The sequence below is a fragment of the Vombatus ursinus genome, unplaced genomic scaffold (assembly GCF_900497805.2).
Source record: "Vombatus ursinus unplaced genomic scaffold, bare-nosed wombat genome assembly UNPS02014801.1, whole genome shotgun sequence".
Classification (NCBI taxonomy): Eukaryota; Metazoa; Chordata; class Mammalia; order Diprotodontia; family Vombatidae; genus Vombatus; species Vombatus ursinus.
The window spans coordinates 24,594,090-24,611,411 of NW_020954579.1; the positions used below are offsets into that span (position 1 = coordinate 24,594,090).

At 35.0% G+C, this 17,322-nt stretch overlaps 1 protein-coding gene across 1 annotated transcript in view; it reads right to left on the reverse strand.

Annotated features, from left to right (window-relative positions):
• Positions 1–4,769: 4,769 nt before the first annotated feature.
• The window catches only part of GNA13 (G protein subunit alpha 13), a 60,052-nt gene continuing 47,499 nt past the window's right edge, over positions 4,770–17,322 (reverse strand). The window contains exons 3-4 of the mRNA XM_027872987.1: positions 11,886–11,936; positions 4,770–6,206 (exon numbers count right to left, since the gene is read on the reverse strand). Coding sequence (XP_027728788.1) covers positions 5,634–6,206; positions 11,886–11,936 — 624 coding nt within the window. The 3' untranslated portion in view covers positions 4,770–5,633. The remainder of the gene's footprint in view (positions 6,207–11,885; positions 11,937–17,322) is intronic.

Genomic DNA, 17,322 nt, shown 5'->3' on the forward strand with positions numbered 1-17,322 from the left:
TTTCCCCAATGAAAGTGCCTTCTTCCCTACCTTGTCTCCCTAAAAGAATCACACTCTATGGCCAAATTTAAGGAAGATTTTGGTAGTGGTAGTAAGACAAGATTAAAACAAATGGCTGGAGACCTGTATGTGGTCTGATTCTGATGTCTATCTTATAATTTTTAATGGGCTAGGGCAAAATTTAAAATGTTGACACAGTTGAGGCTTAAGTCATTTAAATAGCACTTATGCTTTCTAGCCATTAAACTAAAGTCTTTTACACTTTTTAATGCCCAAGCTATTGCTTTAAATAACTTAATAGTACTGAATGGTTTGTAAATGTGTTTATTAAATGTCAGTAATTTTTACAATGCAAATATTAATAGCAAAAAGCAAAATGTCTGCAAAGTATGTACAAAAGTAAAAAGCTTTACTATACTAGCAATTCAATCACTTTATAAAATCAAATTATGTTTCCCTCTTTCAGACCTCTTCTAGAAATAATTTATTGCCAATCAAACTAAAGTACAGATGGTAAAATTTACAATGATATCTTAGTCCCTGGAAAGTTATAAAAAGTTTTATGTATAAAAAGTCCCAAGCCACAAATACTTTTATACAGAGCTAATACAAATCATGTTTTATTTGATACAGTATCTATTACGATTGTTACAAAATATATTTTTAGATAAGGCTTCTTATGGTAACTAAGCTCTCGCCACTGTATAGTACAGAAAAGCCATTTAAAATATTTTGCAATTTAGTTACCTGTTTTCAAGTAAAAGGCAGAGAGATATGGTCAATAGCAATTTGCAGCAATGTTGCATACCTTTCCAAGAACTAAACCAATTTTTTTTCCTGGTACCATTAAAAAGGGATAGTTGCTGAGTGTTGCATACCCATTACAACATCTTTAAGGACAAAAAAATTTTTTTTCACAGATTTAAATCAGTATCTAGGCAACGATCCTGTAATGTAAAATACCAAAATCACATACAAGATAAAACTATTTCATTATCATGTCCTCATTGGATTAAATTTTCACCATGGGTCTCATCCTTTGACTTATCAGTGTACAGTGCTTGGCACATAGTAGGTTCTTAATACTTACTGACTGACAATTTTCATCAACAGAATCAGTGGCAGAATAGGCTAAATTATGAGAATTTTCTACAACCTCAAAAAGCACTGCTTGAATTTGTAAGGCTTATAAGAAATAACTTTTGGTATATGAGCAGTAGTGGTATTTGGAACCAAACGATTTTAAACTTGAACATCACAAAAGTGAAATCTCTCTTGAAAAGTGATATTACATTCAAGTACAGGTGAAGAGACTGCAAGATAGTGGTCTGCAAAATGTACCTCAAATGATGTTATTACTTACAATACTAAGTCTAATATCTACTTGATGGTACTTGGAAAATACATCTAGTTAAAGTTCAAATTGTTAAACAAAACCCTCAGCTTTATTTCTATATTTCCACCTCTATTATAAGTTTATTAAGCCCTGACATCGTACCATAACATAATGGGTCTTTACTACAAACCTTGTTATTAAATATTTACTTCTGTTTAATCCATGGACTTTATCTGTTCCTCGATGTAAACCATTAATAATAATACACTCCCTTAATGGTTACTATATACCATGTAACCAACTGTATATCCAGCTACAGGGTAATAAATTTCTTTTTTAGGAATATAAAAAAATCAAGCAGCATAAAAGATCTACTTCAAGGGTACATTGCATATATTGAAATAATGGGAAAAGAAAACAAGACTGACCCAGTATTTTTTTTAAAGCAAAACAACAAAATAATTTTCAACAAGAAAGGTATTGGATGCCATTTCTTTTTTAGATTCTCAAAAAAAATTAAAACAAATGTGGTTTTAAAAAAATTTCAAGGGGTCTGTTTACCACCACTTTTTGTATAGGCAAGTATGGTGTCACGGGTTCAAGAAATTCAGAGTTAACACTGATGTTCAATATTTTCACACTTGTATATACAAAGAACACATGCTATAAAATCTTCAATGGAAGGAACCTGGCTTAAATTTTGAATTTCTTTATTTCTGGCTCTACCCAAATGTATTACCTTATTAAAATGGCAATTTGAGGACTTTTCCAAATGGTGACTTAAATTTCAACATAACACATGGAAGAACATAACTTGGTAAGTTTATTTCACATAAATACTGAGAGAAAAACTGGGTATGTATATTAATACTAAAACATATTTTTTCCAAAAAATATATATATAATAATTTGAGCATACGTTATAAGGTTTGGTTTGCCCAAATGATTCTATAAAAATTTTATGGAGGGCAGCTAGGTGGTGCAGTGGACAGAGCACCAGCCCTGGAGTCAGGTGGACCTGAATTCAAATCCAGCCTCAAGACACTTGACACTTACTAGTGTGACCCTGGCAAGTCACTTAACCCCATTGCCTAGCAAAAAACAAACAACAACAAAAAAAAATACGAATCTAAACTATACATGCCCAATCACTCCCAATGCTGATTTTAAGGAATATAACTTTAAATGTCTACTTCAAAATGCTTGCCCAATCTAACTGGAAAAGTTTGTTTAAAAAATCCACTGTAGAGATCAAACAGTAGAAAACTGTTACATAAAGTTAAATCAATTAAAATTTAAAAAATAAACAAAACCTTCCAATCCCCCTAAACTTCCTTTTCCTCTTTTTTTTTCATTCTTTTGGCTGAAAGTATTTTCTAGGCAGCAAAACAGGAGTCATTTTCACAACAGAATTAAATACATCAAAAATGTAAAGATCTGGCTTAATTTTGAATATGATAAATCAAATGGCATCATAAAATCATAACACAGTATTTTGATTGGCAGAAGCACAATACCTTGGATTTTTGTCTTCAGAAAACTTAAAAATATATAGTAAAACTGAGGCCCCAATTTTTTTTATATTGTTAGGCTTAAATAGCAACATTATGTAGAATACATTTCCTCAAAGCCATTAAAACACTTTAGCGACATTTCTTGAGACAAATTAAAAAGCATTCAGGTTTACAACCACTGAGTCAGTAAACATTATATAATATAATGTAACTAGGCATGTGTTTCCAAAAAAACACAAGAAAGGCTTACAAAACCAAATGCTCTAAGGCACAATACATTTAAATTGATTTTTTAAAATAACTGGGCCAAAAAAAATTTATTTTGGCATATTTTAAAAAATAAATAAATCTACAAGCAACCTCATTTATCCTGTCCCCTAAGTTTTACCATTTTCTTCCCTATATAGTGGTATTTCAAAGGTTAAGTTCAGTGCTCCAAATAATAAGACTTCTTCCTTTAGTTTTTAAAGATATGTAAAATATGATCTAAAGGGTGGACTTATAGGTCCATTTAAACTATTACTAAATGTTAAAATAATGTTGTCACTCAAAAAAAAATCACACATTTCAATTTGTAGAAATAAACACTTCACTACCAAGATTATTCTGTGGTAGGTATTACTAACAGTTTTTAATGGCAGTTCAAAAAAAATGCAGATTGCTTCATCTTTTTAGCGAATATTTGTGGCTCCAATAACATACTTTAAATATGATTTAGAAAGACTAAACATTTTTCTTTACATATAAAAACACGTTAGTCTTCACTAAAGTTAATGCTTTGTTTTGACCATTTCACATGTTAGATTTACACAGCAATTTATTTTTGAAAAACCTAATGTGAATATATTTATCAATATTCACTAGTGAAATAATTCTAACCCCGTGAATTTTAAAGCAGTTTTTAAAGTTCATTTTGACTTCAGACATGCACGGAAGTCTGCTACACAGCCGCATCATGACGTAAGATCATAGATTGAGAGCTAGAAGGACGTCCGAGGCCATACTCAGAGGAGCGCCTGTGCGAACGCTCATGCACTGCCGTACTGAAATACTGAGAGGTAATGATTCTAGAATGATGGGAATGGGGCCTGAAGTCAAAGGAAATCTACTTTAACAAGAACGTCAAGAAAAATCCCTGTTTAGAAAGCTCGCTGTGAAGTTTAGACTTAAGCCAGACAGTTTAGTGAACTCGGCCCCTGAAAGACTTGATGATACATAGTTTTGACCACACATTCAAGGAATTTCTAATCAATAAAATACCTGAGAAGAGTCAGCTACAGTCAAGTGATCTATGTCACAGTCTTAATCACAATTTTAAAAAAGGAGAAAAGGTTTGATTAAAAAAAAAAAGTATCGTGCATGTTTTTCTAAAATCCAAGTTCTAAGGCTACATATAACCTAAAATACAGTATTTGTTATTGCAACCACAACCATTCTGATCATCTTAATAATGAGTGCATTTGTAATTATGAAGCTATTTAGCAGAAGTACATTTAAAAATAATGATTTTAAAAGGAAGCAGTGGGAAGTCAAATTTAATTTAATCACACATAGGTGTCTGAGTTATACAAATTATAACTTCTTAATAGCAAATGGTTTAACACTTAAAATGTACTAAAAATAATGGCATTTCAAAAATAGAAATTATACAACCAGTATCTGTTGTGTTTTTTGGACAGACACACCAAGAATTAATAATGATAATCCCATTTAATGATTTGCTGAATTTGAAGGGGAAATGACTGTCCATGCTAAGTTTCAAACAAACACAAAAATGCCTCAAAGACTAAAGTTATTGAAATGATCAAAACAGCAAAAGAACAGTATCTGTGATGTTGCAATTGTATTTTTTAAAACAGTAATCACCAAAATCATCTGAGACAGGATTTAAAAGTCTGAGAGTTAAACAAATAAAAGAATTCTGAAAAGGTTTTATTTTAAAAGTCGTATCACTTAAGTTGCAAGCAGCTTTGATTTACTACTATTGCCAGAATATTCAGGTACATTATTAATATATCATCATTAAATAGGAACAAAAAGAGTTAAGTCACATTTCATGATTTGCTTTTGACCAAAGTACTACTTGGGATCTGTTTACTTATTGGCTTTCCTTGTACCATCCGTGAATACTCTTTGATTAGCATCAAATCAGAAATGCTTATGTAAACTTTAAAGTATTAAGAACATTACTTTCAAAAAGCACAAATTTTTTAAAATGTACAACCAATAGTTGCATATCAATTAAAAAACAGTAAGGCCAAATCTGTGATAAGCCCATGGAATGCCATCCCTTAGATCAAATCTTTTCCAACAGCCCTTGCAGTCACTGCAAGCTAGATAAGATACTACTGAATGTAAGGCTAAAAAGACACCTTATTTGTTTTTTAAGAACTGAATAACCTTAACCACATACCTACAAGTTAACAGCTGCTACAGAAATACAACTCAGACTGGAAAACTGGGAAGAGACTGAAGCCTGAAGCAAATTTAACTGAGGTCTACTACAGAATTACAATTTGATTTAACTTGAAGCTATAGTGGAAAGGATTCAAAGCCTGAATCTGAGCAGAAGTTGGCAATAATGTGGTATTCAGCAGCTTTCAGCCACAAACCAAAGTCTACAGAAGACAGACTACGGTTTTCAAAAAGTTTAACACAGGATTAAGGTTTTGTAGTCCTGTTGTAAACTGCTATTTATAAAAAATAGACAACAACAACAAAAAAAAATTCCAAAAAACAAACAAACAAACACAAAAGGGTATTAAAATAAAGTCTGTTGCACATCACTGTAGCATAAGCTGTTTGAGGTTGTCATGAAGGATGGTATCCTTCACATCACGAAAAACAAGTCGAATATTTTCTGTGTTAATAGCAGTGGTGAAATGGTGATATAAAGGCTTCTGCTGCTGGTCCCGGCGTTTGTTACGGAAACATTCCACCAGGAAAGTTTGGACATCTGTTAAACGGTGGGGATCCCCTTCAAATTCTAGGAAATAGTCTTTGATGCTCACAATTTGCACTTTTTCCTCAAGCAGATCTGTCTTATTTAAGAAGAGAATTATAGAGACATTGCTGAAAACTCGGTTGTTGACTATTGTTTCAAAAATGTTCAGAGATTCTGTCAGACGATTTGTCAGTCGATCTTCCATAAGCACCTGGTCAAATTCACTTGAAGAGACAAGGAAAAGTATTGATGTTACACTGTCGAAGCATTCAAACCAACGTTTCCTTTCTGATCTCTGACCACCCACATCAACCATTTTGAAAGGAACGTTTTTAATTTCAAAGTCGTACTCATGTATGCCTTTAGTGGGTCTTCGTGCAAGCAGAATATCTTGCTGTGATGGAATGTAATCCTAGGAGAAAAATTATATTTATCATTTTAAAATGCAACCAACCACTGTGATTCTTGACATGCTTATTAACAGGTTTACTGAACAAATGTCCAAACAAAATATTTATCAAAAATTAACCCTCAAGTTCCAATATTATTATAATTAAATTCTAATATCTTTAAAATATTCAAAAGCATCGAGGTGGATATTCTGACAAAAAGAAACACCATAAATAATAAGCAGTATTACTTATTTCACTAAGGATACTACTGTTCATAAAATCACTCCCTGTACAATAATTTCCATTTGTTTTCTTTCTACTAATCAAACCCCCAGCCAAGCTTTCAAGTACTTCATCAACTGTTCTCTTCATTTGTCTCTCCAATTTCACCTTTATTATGCTTCTACTCATGTATGTCCCAAGCTAATGAATAATTTTTCTCTACTTTAAACATATCCATCCTGTTCCTTCCTGCCTCTGTTGCCCTAATTTTCTTTTCTATCTTCTCTGTAGTGCCTAGTATAGGATGGTGCACGCAACAGACTTCAATTAATTCTTGCTCAGTGCTAGCCTCAGTGCAGTCTATTGCTATTATGGCAGGAATGCCCCTTCTTTGGGGTTTTCATAAGGTAGGTGTTTTCTAAACCTAAAAGTTCTATACAAATGTGAGCTATCATTATATGTCTCTCAACTTTCTAGCTCATGTTAGGATAGCACAGGAGAGCCCAATGTGGTAAAAGCATGTAGTCTGCCTATGTAGAGATCTGACTTCCTGTAACACAATTAGCCAAACTTTTTTTCAAGCACTTGCTTTTTTTTTTTTTAAACCTCTTTCATAGTAGATTCTCTTAAAACACTAATGAAAGGTAGGCAGCAAAATAAACTACTCCAATAGTACATTTACTTATATCATTTAACAGGTTCATTCTTTAATATCAGTATTTCTAGACTATAGCACATCATTATCATCATCCTAATACTGTGCTTTTTAGTGATGCTAATCAGGTAATAAAAAAAATCAGAACCAGAGCTTATGATCCCTATTCCTTACCACCTTATTTTATCCTTTTCCAAATATTATAGCACAATGATTACTTAGAATGTTGCTGTAAGATAACTATCCACTGAAATGACAACAGAGGGAGCACAAATATAGTCACCTTATAATTATTTGTACTCGTGTAAGAGACAGGGACATGGACAATCCAAAGTATATAAAATAATTTAATTTTTAAAATTACATTTTAAATATAAAGCACACATTGTTCCCACATTTTTTCTATCACAGTGTTCCAATAATCTAGAGACGCTACCTTAATTATAACTGATCAAATATAAGTTATTTATTGAGCATCTAATACGTGCATAGCATTGTGAAGGTGATAAGAAGCTCTGTTAGAATGGGTATAGTTACTCCAACTAAATTATTTTCCCAACCACACATGAAGAACTTAAACCAATTCTTTCACTCATACAAAATCTTTTAGTCACTAGGACTATATAATTGAATTATTTTTGACTCTTCTCTCTACTTAACCCCCATATTCAATGCCATCAAATTGGTATTTTTATTGCTTTGAAATTTCTTCTACATTCATCTCTCCATTTCCAATGATTATCAGAAATAACCCTAAATCTAGACTTTAATCTCTTCACACATGAATACTAGTCTTCTTTGTCTCTACTATCTCTATATTCACATTTATCTTGAAACCAATGCCAATTTTCCTATTACTTATTCCTTACTCAAAAATCTATAATGATTTCCTATTACTTAATGAAGACCAAATTTCTTAATTCTTTTACTCTTTATAATCTGGCGTGCATTCTACCTCCAACTAGAGTTCTCATTATAGTGCCTACTTTTTGTCTACTTACTTATTCATGCTACCTTAAATAAAAGCATTTTTATTTTTCCTACCTCGACCTGAGGTTGACTTCTGCTGATATTCAGAAAAAAGGGCAATAGCAAATGTATAAATTATGATTTTACCATTCCTGCTTTAAGATACTAGGAATTAATTTTTTCCTAAACACAGAAATTAATTTTTTCCTTAACACAACTGTGACAGATAGGTCACCTCCAGATACCATGAAAGTTTCCTTCTCCATGTATCCTCTTTTACCTCTCTCCCTTCCTTCATCTAATTAAATCTTACACGTCTTTCACACATGGGCTAACTATTCCAGCTTAAACTATCCTTTCTCTGAACTCTTATTATTGTACTAAAATCAAGATTATAGTTTAGTACTTAATACATATTAGTTTTGCTTTCCTTGCTAGATTATAAATTCCTTAAAAATAAGAACCTTATCTTACCCTGAACTTTTGGATCCCCACATGGTGCTGAGCAGAAAGGAGGAGGTACACCAGAAACAACAACGAACACATTGCTTTGTCTAATACAAAAAGCAAAAGGCTAGTCGACCAATCAGAAAATTTGGTGCATCTTCATACTCTATTACATGTTCCCGTAAAAGATTTGTGGCAACAGGATTATGCTACCCTTGCCTAGGTCCTGGAAAAAAACATTTATAAAGCACTCTTTTCCATCACTTGTCTGTTGTTATAGAAAGAAAATTTTAGGATAACTATTCTAAGATCATTTCAATTATTGCCAGGAAAGAAAAGAAAATTCACTTATTTGTTCATTCAACAAAAATAATGAGCACTCATTATGTACAAGGAATTGTGCTGTCTTGCAACTTAACCACCCATCAAGCCAGGTGACTGGGCCAGATCAACAGTATTCAATAAGAGTGAAGCTCTCTGGAATGTATGGGAAAGGACAGAAAAACCAATGATCGTGAAATGAAAATATTTTCACTTAAAAAGTTCTAACATCAATTCTCTTATGATTTCTTTTCCTATTTTACAAAGGTACATAGGAAAATAAAGCAAAATGAAAATGTCTTTTTTCTCAAATGTGTTTTTTTTCTTTATTCTTTCAAACTGTCTTCTTTAGGAGTTTGAGGGATCATAGCTATGAATAGGGTATCTTTTAATATGAGGTAGGAAGAATTTGAGCTCCATAGAAAGGAATGTAAGAAAAGATGCTTAGTATGAACTTTTTTTTTTAACTTCCAAACTGGTTGTGGCCACTGCTCCTGATGTGAAGGTCCCAGTGACCACCTTGAGACTCGCACTACTCACCAAAAGGCTGCCCCTGCTCATGAGAGTAAGAGAGCATACACCCCTCTTGGGGAGCTAAGGAATCAAGATCCAGAGGCCCTGATGAGAGATCAGGAGAACATTCTAGTCTCCTGACTTCATGTGCAATTCTATTGATACTCCCCCAATTGTTAACAATCTCTCGCCTCTCTTAGTCTATCTATCCTTGTGATGGTAAATCCAAGACTACTGAAAGGCAACCCTCTTCCCCAAGCCCTGCTGCCAATTTTCTAATCCCCATTGATCTCAATGAGGCTCTTCCAATTTCCCGTTCTTTATCTGCCTATACCTTGTAATGTGTCCCCTGGAATTCCCAATCTATAGTTAACTAACTCTAACTTAATTTTAAAGCTCTCCTCTAATGCTTCTTCCATCTTCTGGCTCTCACTGAGACCTTTAACCCTTCCAGATGAGACTACATTCCAGGCCTTTTCAGCAGCAGTTACACTTTCTCTCACACATGACTCACTGTACTGTAGGGTGAGCTGGAACACTCCTTGCCCTTCATTGTCTCTCTATCTAGATATATAGAAACTCTCTATTGTCATCACTCAGTAACTTCTTCTCTTTTAAGGTTCAATCTCTCTAAATCTGTCACGCTTACCAGATTCTGGTGGCTATTATCTACCAACTTCCAGGACATTCTCCCTCCTTTTTCAACGAATTCAGTGCCTGGCTCACAGTGTTCCTCTTCATTCCAACTATTGCCCTCTTACCAGGGGACTTCCAAAATACGCGACGTTCCCTCAAATAAATACTCTCGTTCTCCAGTTCCTCAATCTACTTGACTCCTAACCATTCCACCTCTGCTTCACATAAGGATGGCCACACCCTTGATCTTGCTATCATCTTCAAATGCTCCACTTCCATAATGAATTCCCTCATCTGATCATTATTTCTTATCATTCTATTTATCCTGGTGCTCCTCACTCCTCTCAAGCCTGCTCTTTGTCCTTACTGTGACCTGGAATAACTCTAACTCCACAGTATTTCACCCCTATCCTGGCTAAACTCTCCTCCCTTTTTGATCTCATGCACAACTTAGCTAACAAGTTACACTACAAATTTCTGCTATGCAATGTCACTGGGACCTTACTGCAGCAAGATAATCCTTCTATTCATCCCTAATTTTCTATCCCACTCTTCACAGAGGCTATTCCAAATCTCTTCTCTCAAGTCTCCAAATCTCTGCCCCCCCCCCATCCCTCTCACTCAGCTGAGAACTTTACTACTGGAAAAAAGGTTTTTTTAGGGAGATTATATGTGGAGAACTTCCTCTCCTCCCCAATTTATCTGACAATTCCTCCTCTTCTCAGAGCCCCTTGACTTTATCCCTAAACTACATATGAAACCACCTACTTACCAAAGTCAAACCCTGCTCCTTGCATATCTCCCCCGATCCTCACCCCCAATCTACTGATTTCTTCCTTGTATTATAAAAATGTGTCAAAGTCTCTCATCCATAAAAATTCCTCACTAGGTCCTATCATCCCTGTTACTATTCTATTATCTCTCCTTTTCTCAGCTGACTTTGAGATGTTTATACTCAGTGCCTTGACTTCCCCTGTTTGTGCTCTCTTAACTTCCTTCTGAGTTCATCACTCAAAAAACTGCTCCCTCTAAAATCATCCACAATCTTTTAGTGTGCCAAACCCAACAGCTTCTGCTTTCCCTATCCTCCTTGGCCTTTCTACAACTTCTGACAATACTGACCACATTTTCCTCTCCTTCTGCATAATCTCTCTTTTCTGGGTTTTCAGGAAATTATCCTGTCCTGGTTCTCCTACCTATCTGACCACTTCTCAGTTTCCTCAGATGATTCAATATTTGTGTAACACACCCAAACTGTGGGTGTATCTTAAGGCTCTGTCTTGAGTACTCTTCTTTTTTCTATATACCTCTTTCATTAGGTGATCTCATCAGTTCCTATGCATTCAATTATCATCTCTATGTAGATATCTCCCAGATGTATATAGGCAGCCCTATTCTCTCCTGAGCACATCACCAACTTACCCATTTGACAGTTCAAACTTGATGTCCCAGAAGTATCTCAAACTCAGAATGTTCACTAATTTTCTCCCCAACCCACATCTTTTCCAAACTTGAGGTACCACCATCCAGGTATGTAACCTTGTTGTTATCCTCAACCCCTTATTCTCACTCACCCTTGAACATACCACCATAAGACTAACTCTTGATTCTATACCTTTGCAATGACTGTCACCCATGCCTAGAATGCATACTCTCCTTCACTTCTACCTCCTGGAATCTTCGGTCTTCTGTTTAAGCACCACTTACTACATAAAGCTTTTCCTGATTCCCCTGTCTACTAGTGCCCCCTCTCTCAAAACTGTTATCTTTTATTTTGAATATAACAGACATACACATACACACAGAGACACATACTTGTGTGTATATGCCTGCAAAGTAAGCTATTAATAAATACGTGTTGACTAATAAGCAAAAATATCTGACTGCTACATTTTAAGTGGTTAAAAACCCAGAAATATACAGTGTTAAAACTTACAGGTTCTCCAAGTTTATCCAAGTTGTCCAGAAAATACTTTACAGATTCACCCTAAAAAACAAGAACAAAATAAATATATATAAATACATATACATATATATATATTAATGCCTTGTTAGGGATGGAAAACTTGGTTGTAACAATTTGTATTACATAGTCTTACTATATACAATCCAAATATATCCGTTTAGTCACTAACATTGAAATGAACAGTTAACCCTTTCAAAAGGCATTAAAATCTCACCTTCCCTAAAATACTGAAGCCCCAGATGAAGATCATACTTTTCACTTAAAAAAAAAAAAAAAAAAACCAAAAACTTGGCTTTTAAATTCATCTATAATATGCATATTGCTTTTTTCATAGGTCTAATTATGAATTTAAAGGAAAAAATAACTTTTGAGATAAACTTATTATTAACTTATTACTTTTTTACCTGAATTTTAATACCTCTGGAGTAGAGAAAATAAAAATTACCTTAAGAAAGAGGATGGATTCACATATAAAAAAAGCTGAAATATTTTAAAATAAACTAGTAAAAGGCATATCTTTGTTAAGTTATTAATAGTGCTACAGGATCCATTTCTCTATTTTTGGCAAAGTGACCATCCTTTTTGAAGTACAGATGTTTTTACTATATTTACATGCCACTAACCATTACTAAACTAGAAGAAGTATGGTATAATGGATAGAAAGAGCATCTTCCTCTGAAACAGGAAGAACCGGACTCAAGTTTCTTGGCTGATTTCACACTGGTTGTCTGATCCTGGAGCAAGTGACTTAACCTCTCAGTGCTCTACGAAAACTCTCTAAGGCTATAAATTTAAAAGACAAGGGGCAGCTAGGTTGCACAATGGATAGAGCACCAGCCCTGGAGTCAGGAAAACCCGAGTTCAGATCAAACCTCAGACACTTGACACTTACTAGCTGTGTGACTCTGGGCAAGCCATTTAACCCCAACTGCCTCACCAAGGGGGGTGGGGAGGGAAGAAAAGAAAAGATAGAACTGGCCTGCACTGGTAGGAGTTTCTTCACTGGAGAGTTTCCTATAACAATGAAATCACAGGCCCAGTCTCTATCCTTTTCTAACTGAGGAAAAGGTGAGAACCTCCCTAGGACCTGGAAAATTTGGTAATGTTTCTAAAAAATATGACTAAGATGATTTTTGAAGGTGAGAAAAAAGAAAATAACATTTAATAGATGAACTATTTCCTTCTTAGTTCATAGACCCTAAAGATGATATTAATAGAAAAGTGTCTTAAAGTATTACATTTTATCATCTGCTTTCAAAAGGTTGCAAAAGCTATATACATATATATTTTATGTGATCTTCCCAATAATTCTGTGAACTATGAAAGGGATTAATCCTCATTTTACAGATATGGAAAATAAGGTCTCTGAAGGGAGGTGGCAATTATCTTTTGAGGTTCTTTGTATACCTCTATATCACCCTACGGTAGCTAGATGGCACAGTGGACAGAATGCCTGGCCTGGAGTCAGGAAGACTTCTTGCATTCAAATCTGGCCTCAGACTCTTACTAGCTGTGCAGCCCTCTGCAAGTCACTTAAAACCATGTTTGCCTCAGTTTTCTCATCTGTAAAATGAGCTGAAGAAGGAAATGGCAAACCATATCTTTGATAAGAAAACCTTACTTGGAATCACAAAGAGTCAGACACGACTGAAAGTGATTGAACAAGGTATCACCCTATTCGATTCCTGGCAAGTTATCTATAGGCCCCCAGATCTTTCTGTAAGAGTTCTCTACTTGGTTACCTCTCCATTCCGACTCCTGTTGTTTTACTAAGGGTTTTTAACATACCTCTACCAACCAACAAGTCAACTTCTTCAGCTTATATGACCTCTACTATCACACCACCTCAGCTACACACCAGAATGGTCCCACTCTTGATTGTTCAAGTGTTCCAAGGTTCATGATATAGAACTCTGCAATTCCTCTAACCAGACCTTAACTTATCATTTCCTTTCTCTATACCTCATCCCTTCCCCCACCTATTCTTTATTCTCACTTAAGTGCCTTTCATTTTTTCTCCATTCACAATCTTGATGCTATAATTAACCAGTTCAACTTTATACTATCTTCTACTATCAAATCACCATATCTCCCCCCCCCCCGCCCCAAATAAGCCTTGCCAAATCCTGACCTTGGATTATTCTTCCTCTTCTTCCTCTGATCCTATGGTGCTTATGGAACTCACACATCTCACTACCACAAGGCCATCCTGTTACTCTTTCTGAACTGATTTTCTAAAATGAGTGGAATAAAGGTGGTCTATTGTATAGAGTTCTGGATCTGAAGTCATTAAGCCCTATGTTCAAATACTCTCTCTGACAATTTTGGGCCATGTATATCTCATGCTAATCCAGTGATTCAGGCTCGGGGTTAAAAACCAAAGAGGCATTTGTGGACCACAAAATGCAATAAAAACAAGTTTACTGGTGACAAAGGATAAAAAAGATAAGATTTTAAAACCACTAATTCAGATAAAATGGCTATTACTCTACCCTCTGGCTATGCTAAATTAGAAATGCATACCTAAAGTAAGAATGCCACCAGAGCTTCCAACACCAGTCTCCAAAAACTGTCTTTTTATGACCCAGATGACAAGGAAGCAAACACTCTCCCCTATCCCCTCATAAAACCAGTGCCATATTCTGTCTTGGTGTCAAGGTCCCCAAAATTTTCTAGGTTACCTCTCACCACAATTTTGACCTCATGATTTCTGCCATAAGGGCATCAACCTGATATTTAAGTTCAACAAAGGGAATATGATGTCTCCAAGTGATACTAACAAACTCTCCAAACAATTGTACTCAGTGAGAGAAATCAGCAACTTTCCTTTATTGGTCCTGACTCCAAAGAGGGCAGGGCAGCTTTTAGTTTTCCAGTACTGTTTTGTCCAGAACAGTACTGTTCTGCCCCAAAACACTCAGTCAGACCCATGGTCACTAAATAGGAGCTAGTATAAATAAAAACCTTGTCTGCTATCTTCCTCAAGCCTGTTATACAACTTACGGGTGACTCTACTTAGACGACTTACCAAGACCCTGTCTCTCAAGATAACCCCAGTTACTGGATTAATTATCACTGAATTCTAATTGTGCAGGCCTTTCTCAGTCTCAGCCATCAAGGAACCAGACAAAATGGCATTCTTTAAAAACCAAATGTTTGTACACGGGCCCACTGGTGGAAGAGTCAAGGCATTGGTGCTGGGACTGAAGGTCTAAGCCTCTGCAGAGTCGCAACCAGTTCATGAAGGGCACTAACACTTGAGAGACTTGGATAAGAATGATCTTGAATGTACCACATCTATTTAACAATGGAAGCTCTCTATGTTCTACCTATCATGTTACAGGGATCATCTTATATCACCCAACTCATAATGTACAAATTGGGATAAAGGGTAATGGTATGATCCATTCAATAGAAATTAGGACCTAGTAAGTAATAGGCAAATATAACTGCTTTTTCAAAAATGGTATAACAAGTGACTGCTTTGCGGAGTGACCACTTCTAGTTCCAGAAGGACTATTTAATAACTCCTTGGTGCCTGTCAAACTCTCCACTTAGCCTGGTCCTTATGGATGAAATCTCCAAGACCTAAGACCTCACAAGACCTAAGACACTTTCTTGCATCTTACATACCTCACTGCATTCTCACCCTGAGCCTGAATCAATGTCCATGCCCAAGTATTGTCTACTCTGTTGTTTCTTTTCTTTGTTATGGTTCATTGCTCTTCTGTTTTTGAAAGGTTCACTGATGATTCCCTCTCCTCTTTTTATTAGCATAACTATTACTCCCTTTCCCTCACCCAAAACTTTATAACAAATTAGTATAGTTACGGAAAACAAAAACCCTCCTAGGTGATTTCTGAAAATGTCAGTCTCATTTGTCATTCCTAGTCTATTACCTTTCTGCCAAGAGGTGGGAAAGAACATTCATCCTCAGTCTTCTGGAATGCTGGATTGCTCATTTTATTGATCACTGTTTTTTAAGTCTTTCAAAATTGTTTTCACTTACAATACTGGAGTCACTGCTTAAACTATTCTTGATACTGTTCAATTCACTCCTCATTAAGTCATACATTAGATCAGAAGTCTTTGTATCCATTCATTCTGCTATTTCTCAAGGAGAAATAATATTCCATTACATTAATGACTATAATTAGTTCAGCCAGTACTGTTTGTTTCTTGTTCTCTGCTAAAATATAAAGTGTAGCTACAAATATTTTTGTATATATGAGCAGATCCTTTCCTTCTTGATTTTTTTGGGGTGTAATGCTAGTAGGGGTTTCAAGAGTCAAAATGTACACACAGTCAGTGACTTTTATAAGCACAGTTTCAACTTGCTTCAAGAATGACTGGATAACTGCTAGGTCTGTATCCCAAAGAGATTATAAAAAAAGAGAGAGAGAGAAAAGGGCCTATTTGTACCAAAATATTTACAGCAGCTCTTTCTGTAGTAGCTAAGAATTGGAAATTGAGGAAATGTGGTTTGCTGACCTGTACTTCTCCTCTGCTGATTCATCATCAATCAATTAGGAAATGGTTGAACAAGTTGTGGTATATGATTGTAATGAAATATTATTGCACTATTACAAATGATAAGCAAGATAATTTCAGAAAAAACCAGACTTATATGAACTGATACAAAGTGAAGTAAGCAGAACCTGGAGAACACTGTACACAGTAAAAGCAATATTGTATGATGATGAACTGTGAATGACTTGGCTATTCTCACCAATACAATGATTCAAGACTCCAATACAAGATCCAAAGGACTCATGATGAAAAATGTTATCCACCTCCAGAGAAAGAACTGATTGATGTTGTCTGAATACAGACTGAAACATACTATTTTTCTTTCTTTCTTCAAGTTTTCTTGCACAAAATGACTAATATGGAAATATTTTACATGATTACACATGTATAACTTCTATTAGATTAATTACTGTCTCTGGTAGGGGAGGGAGGGAAGAGAGGGATAGAATTTGGAACTTAAAACTTAAACCCCCAACAAAACACAATGAATGCTAAAAATTATAACTGGGGGAAAATATTATTTAAAAAATAAATAAAATGTTCTCAAATTAAGAGAAAAGAAAAAGAATGATAAGACAACTTCACAGAGAAATGTGTCTATCCTTCTATCTGAAAACTGGGTTAGAACTTTAGCTGTTGTCCCAAAAGCTATTAAATTGTGTATGCCCTTTAACTCAGTAATTCCACTAATAGGTTTATACCCTCAAGGAAATCAAAAAAAGAGGGAAAGGATCCATATGTACAAAAATATTTATAGCAGCTCTTTTTGTAGTGGCAAACAACTGGAAATGTAGGGGGCACTCATTACTTGGGGAATAGCTGAACAAGTTATGGTATATGAATGTGATGGAACACTATTATGCTGTAAGAAATGATG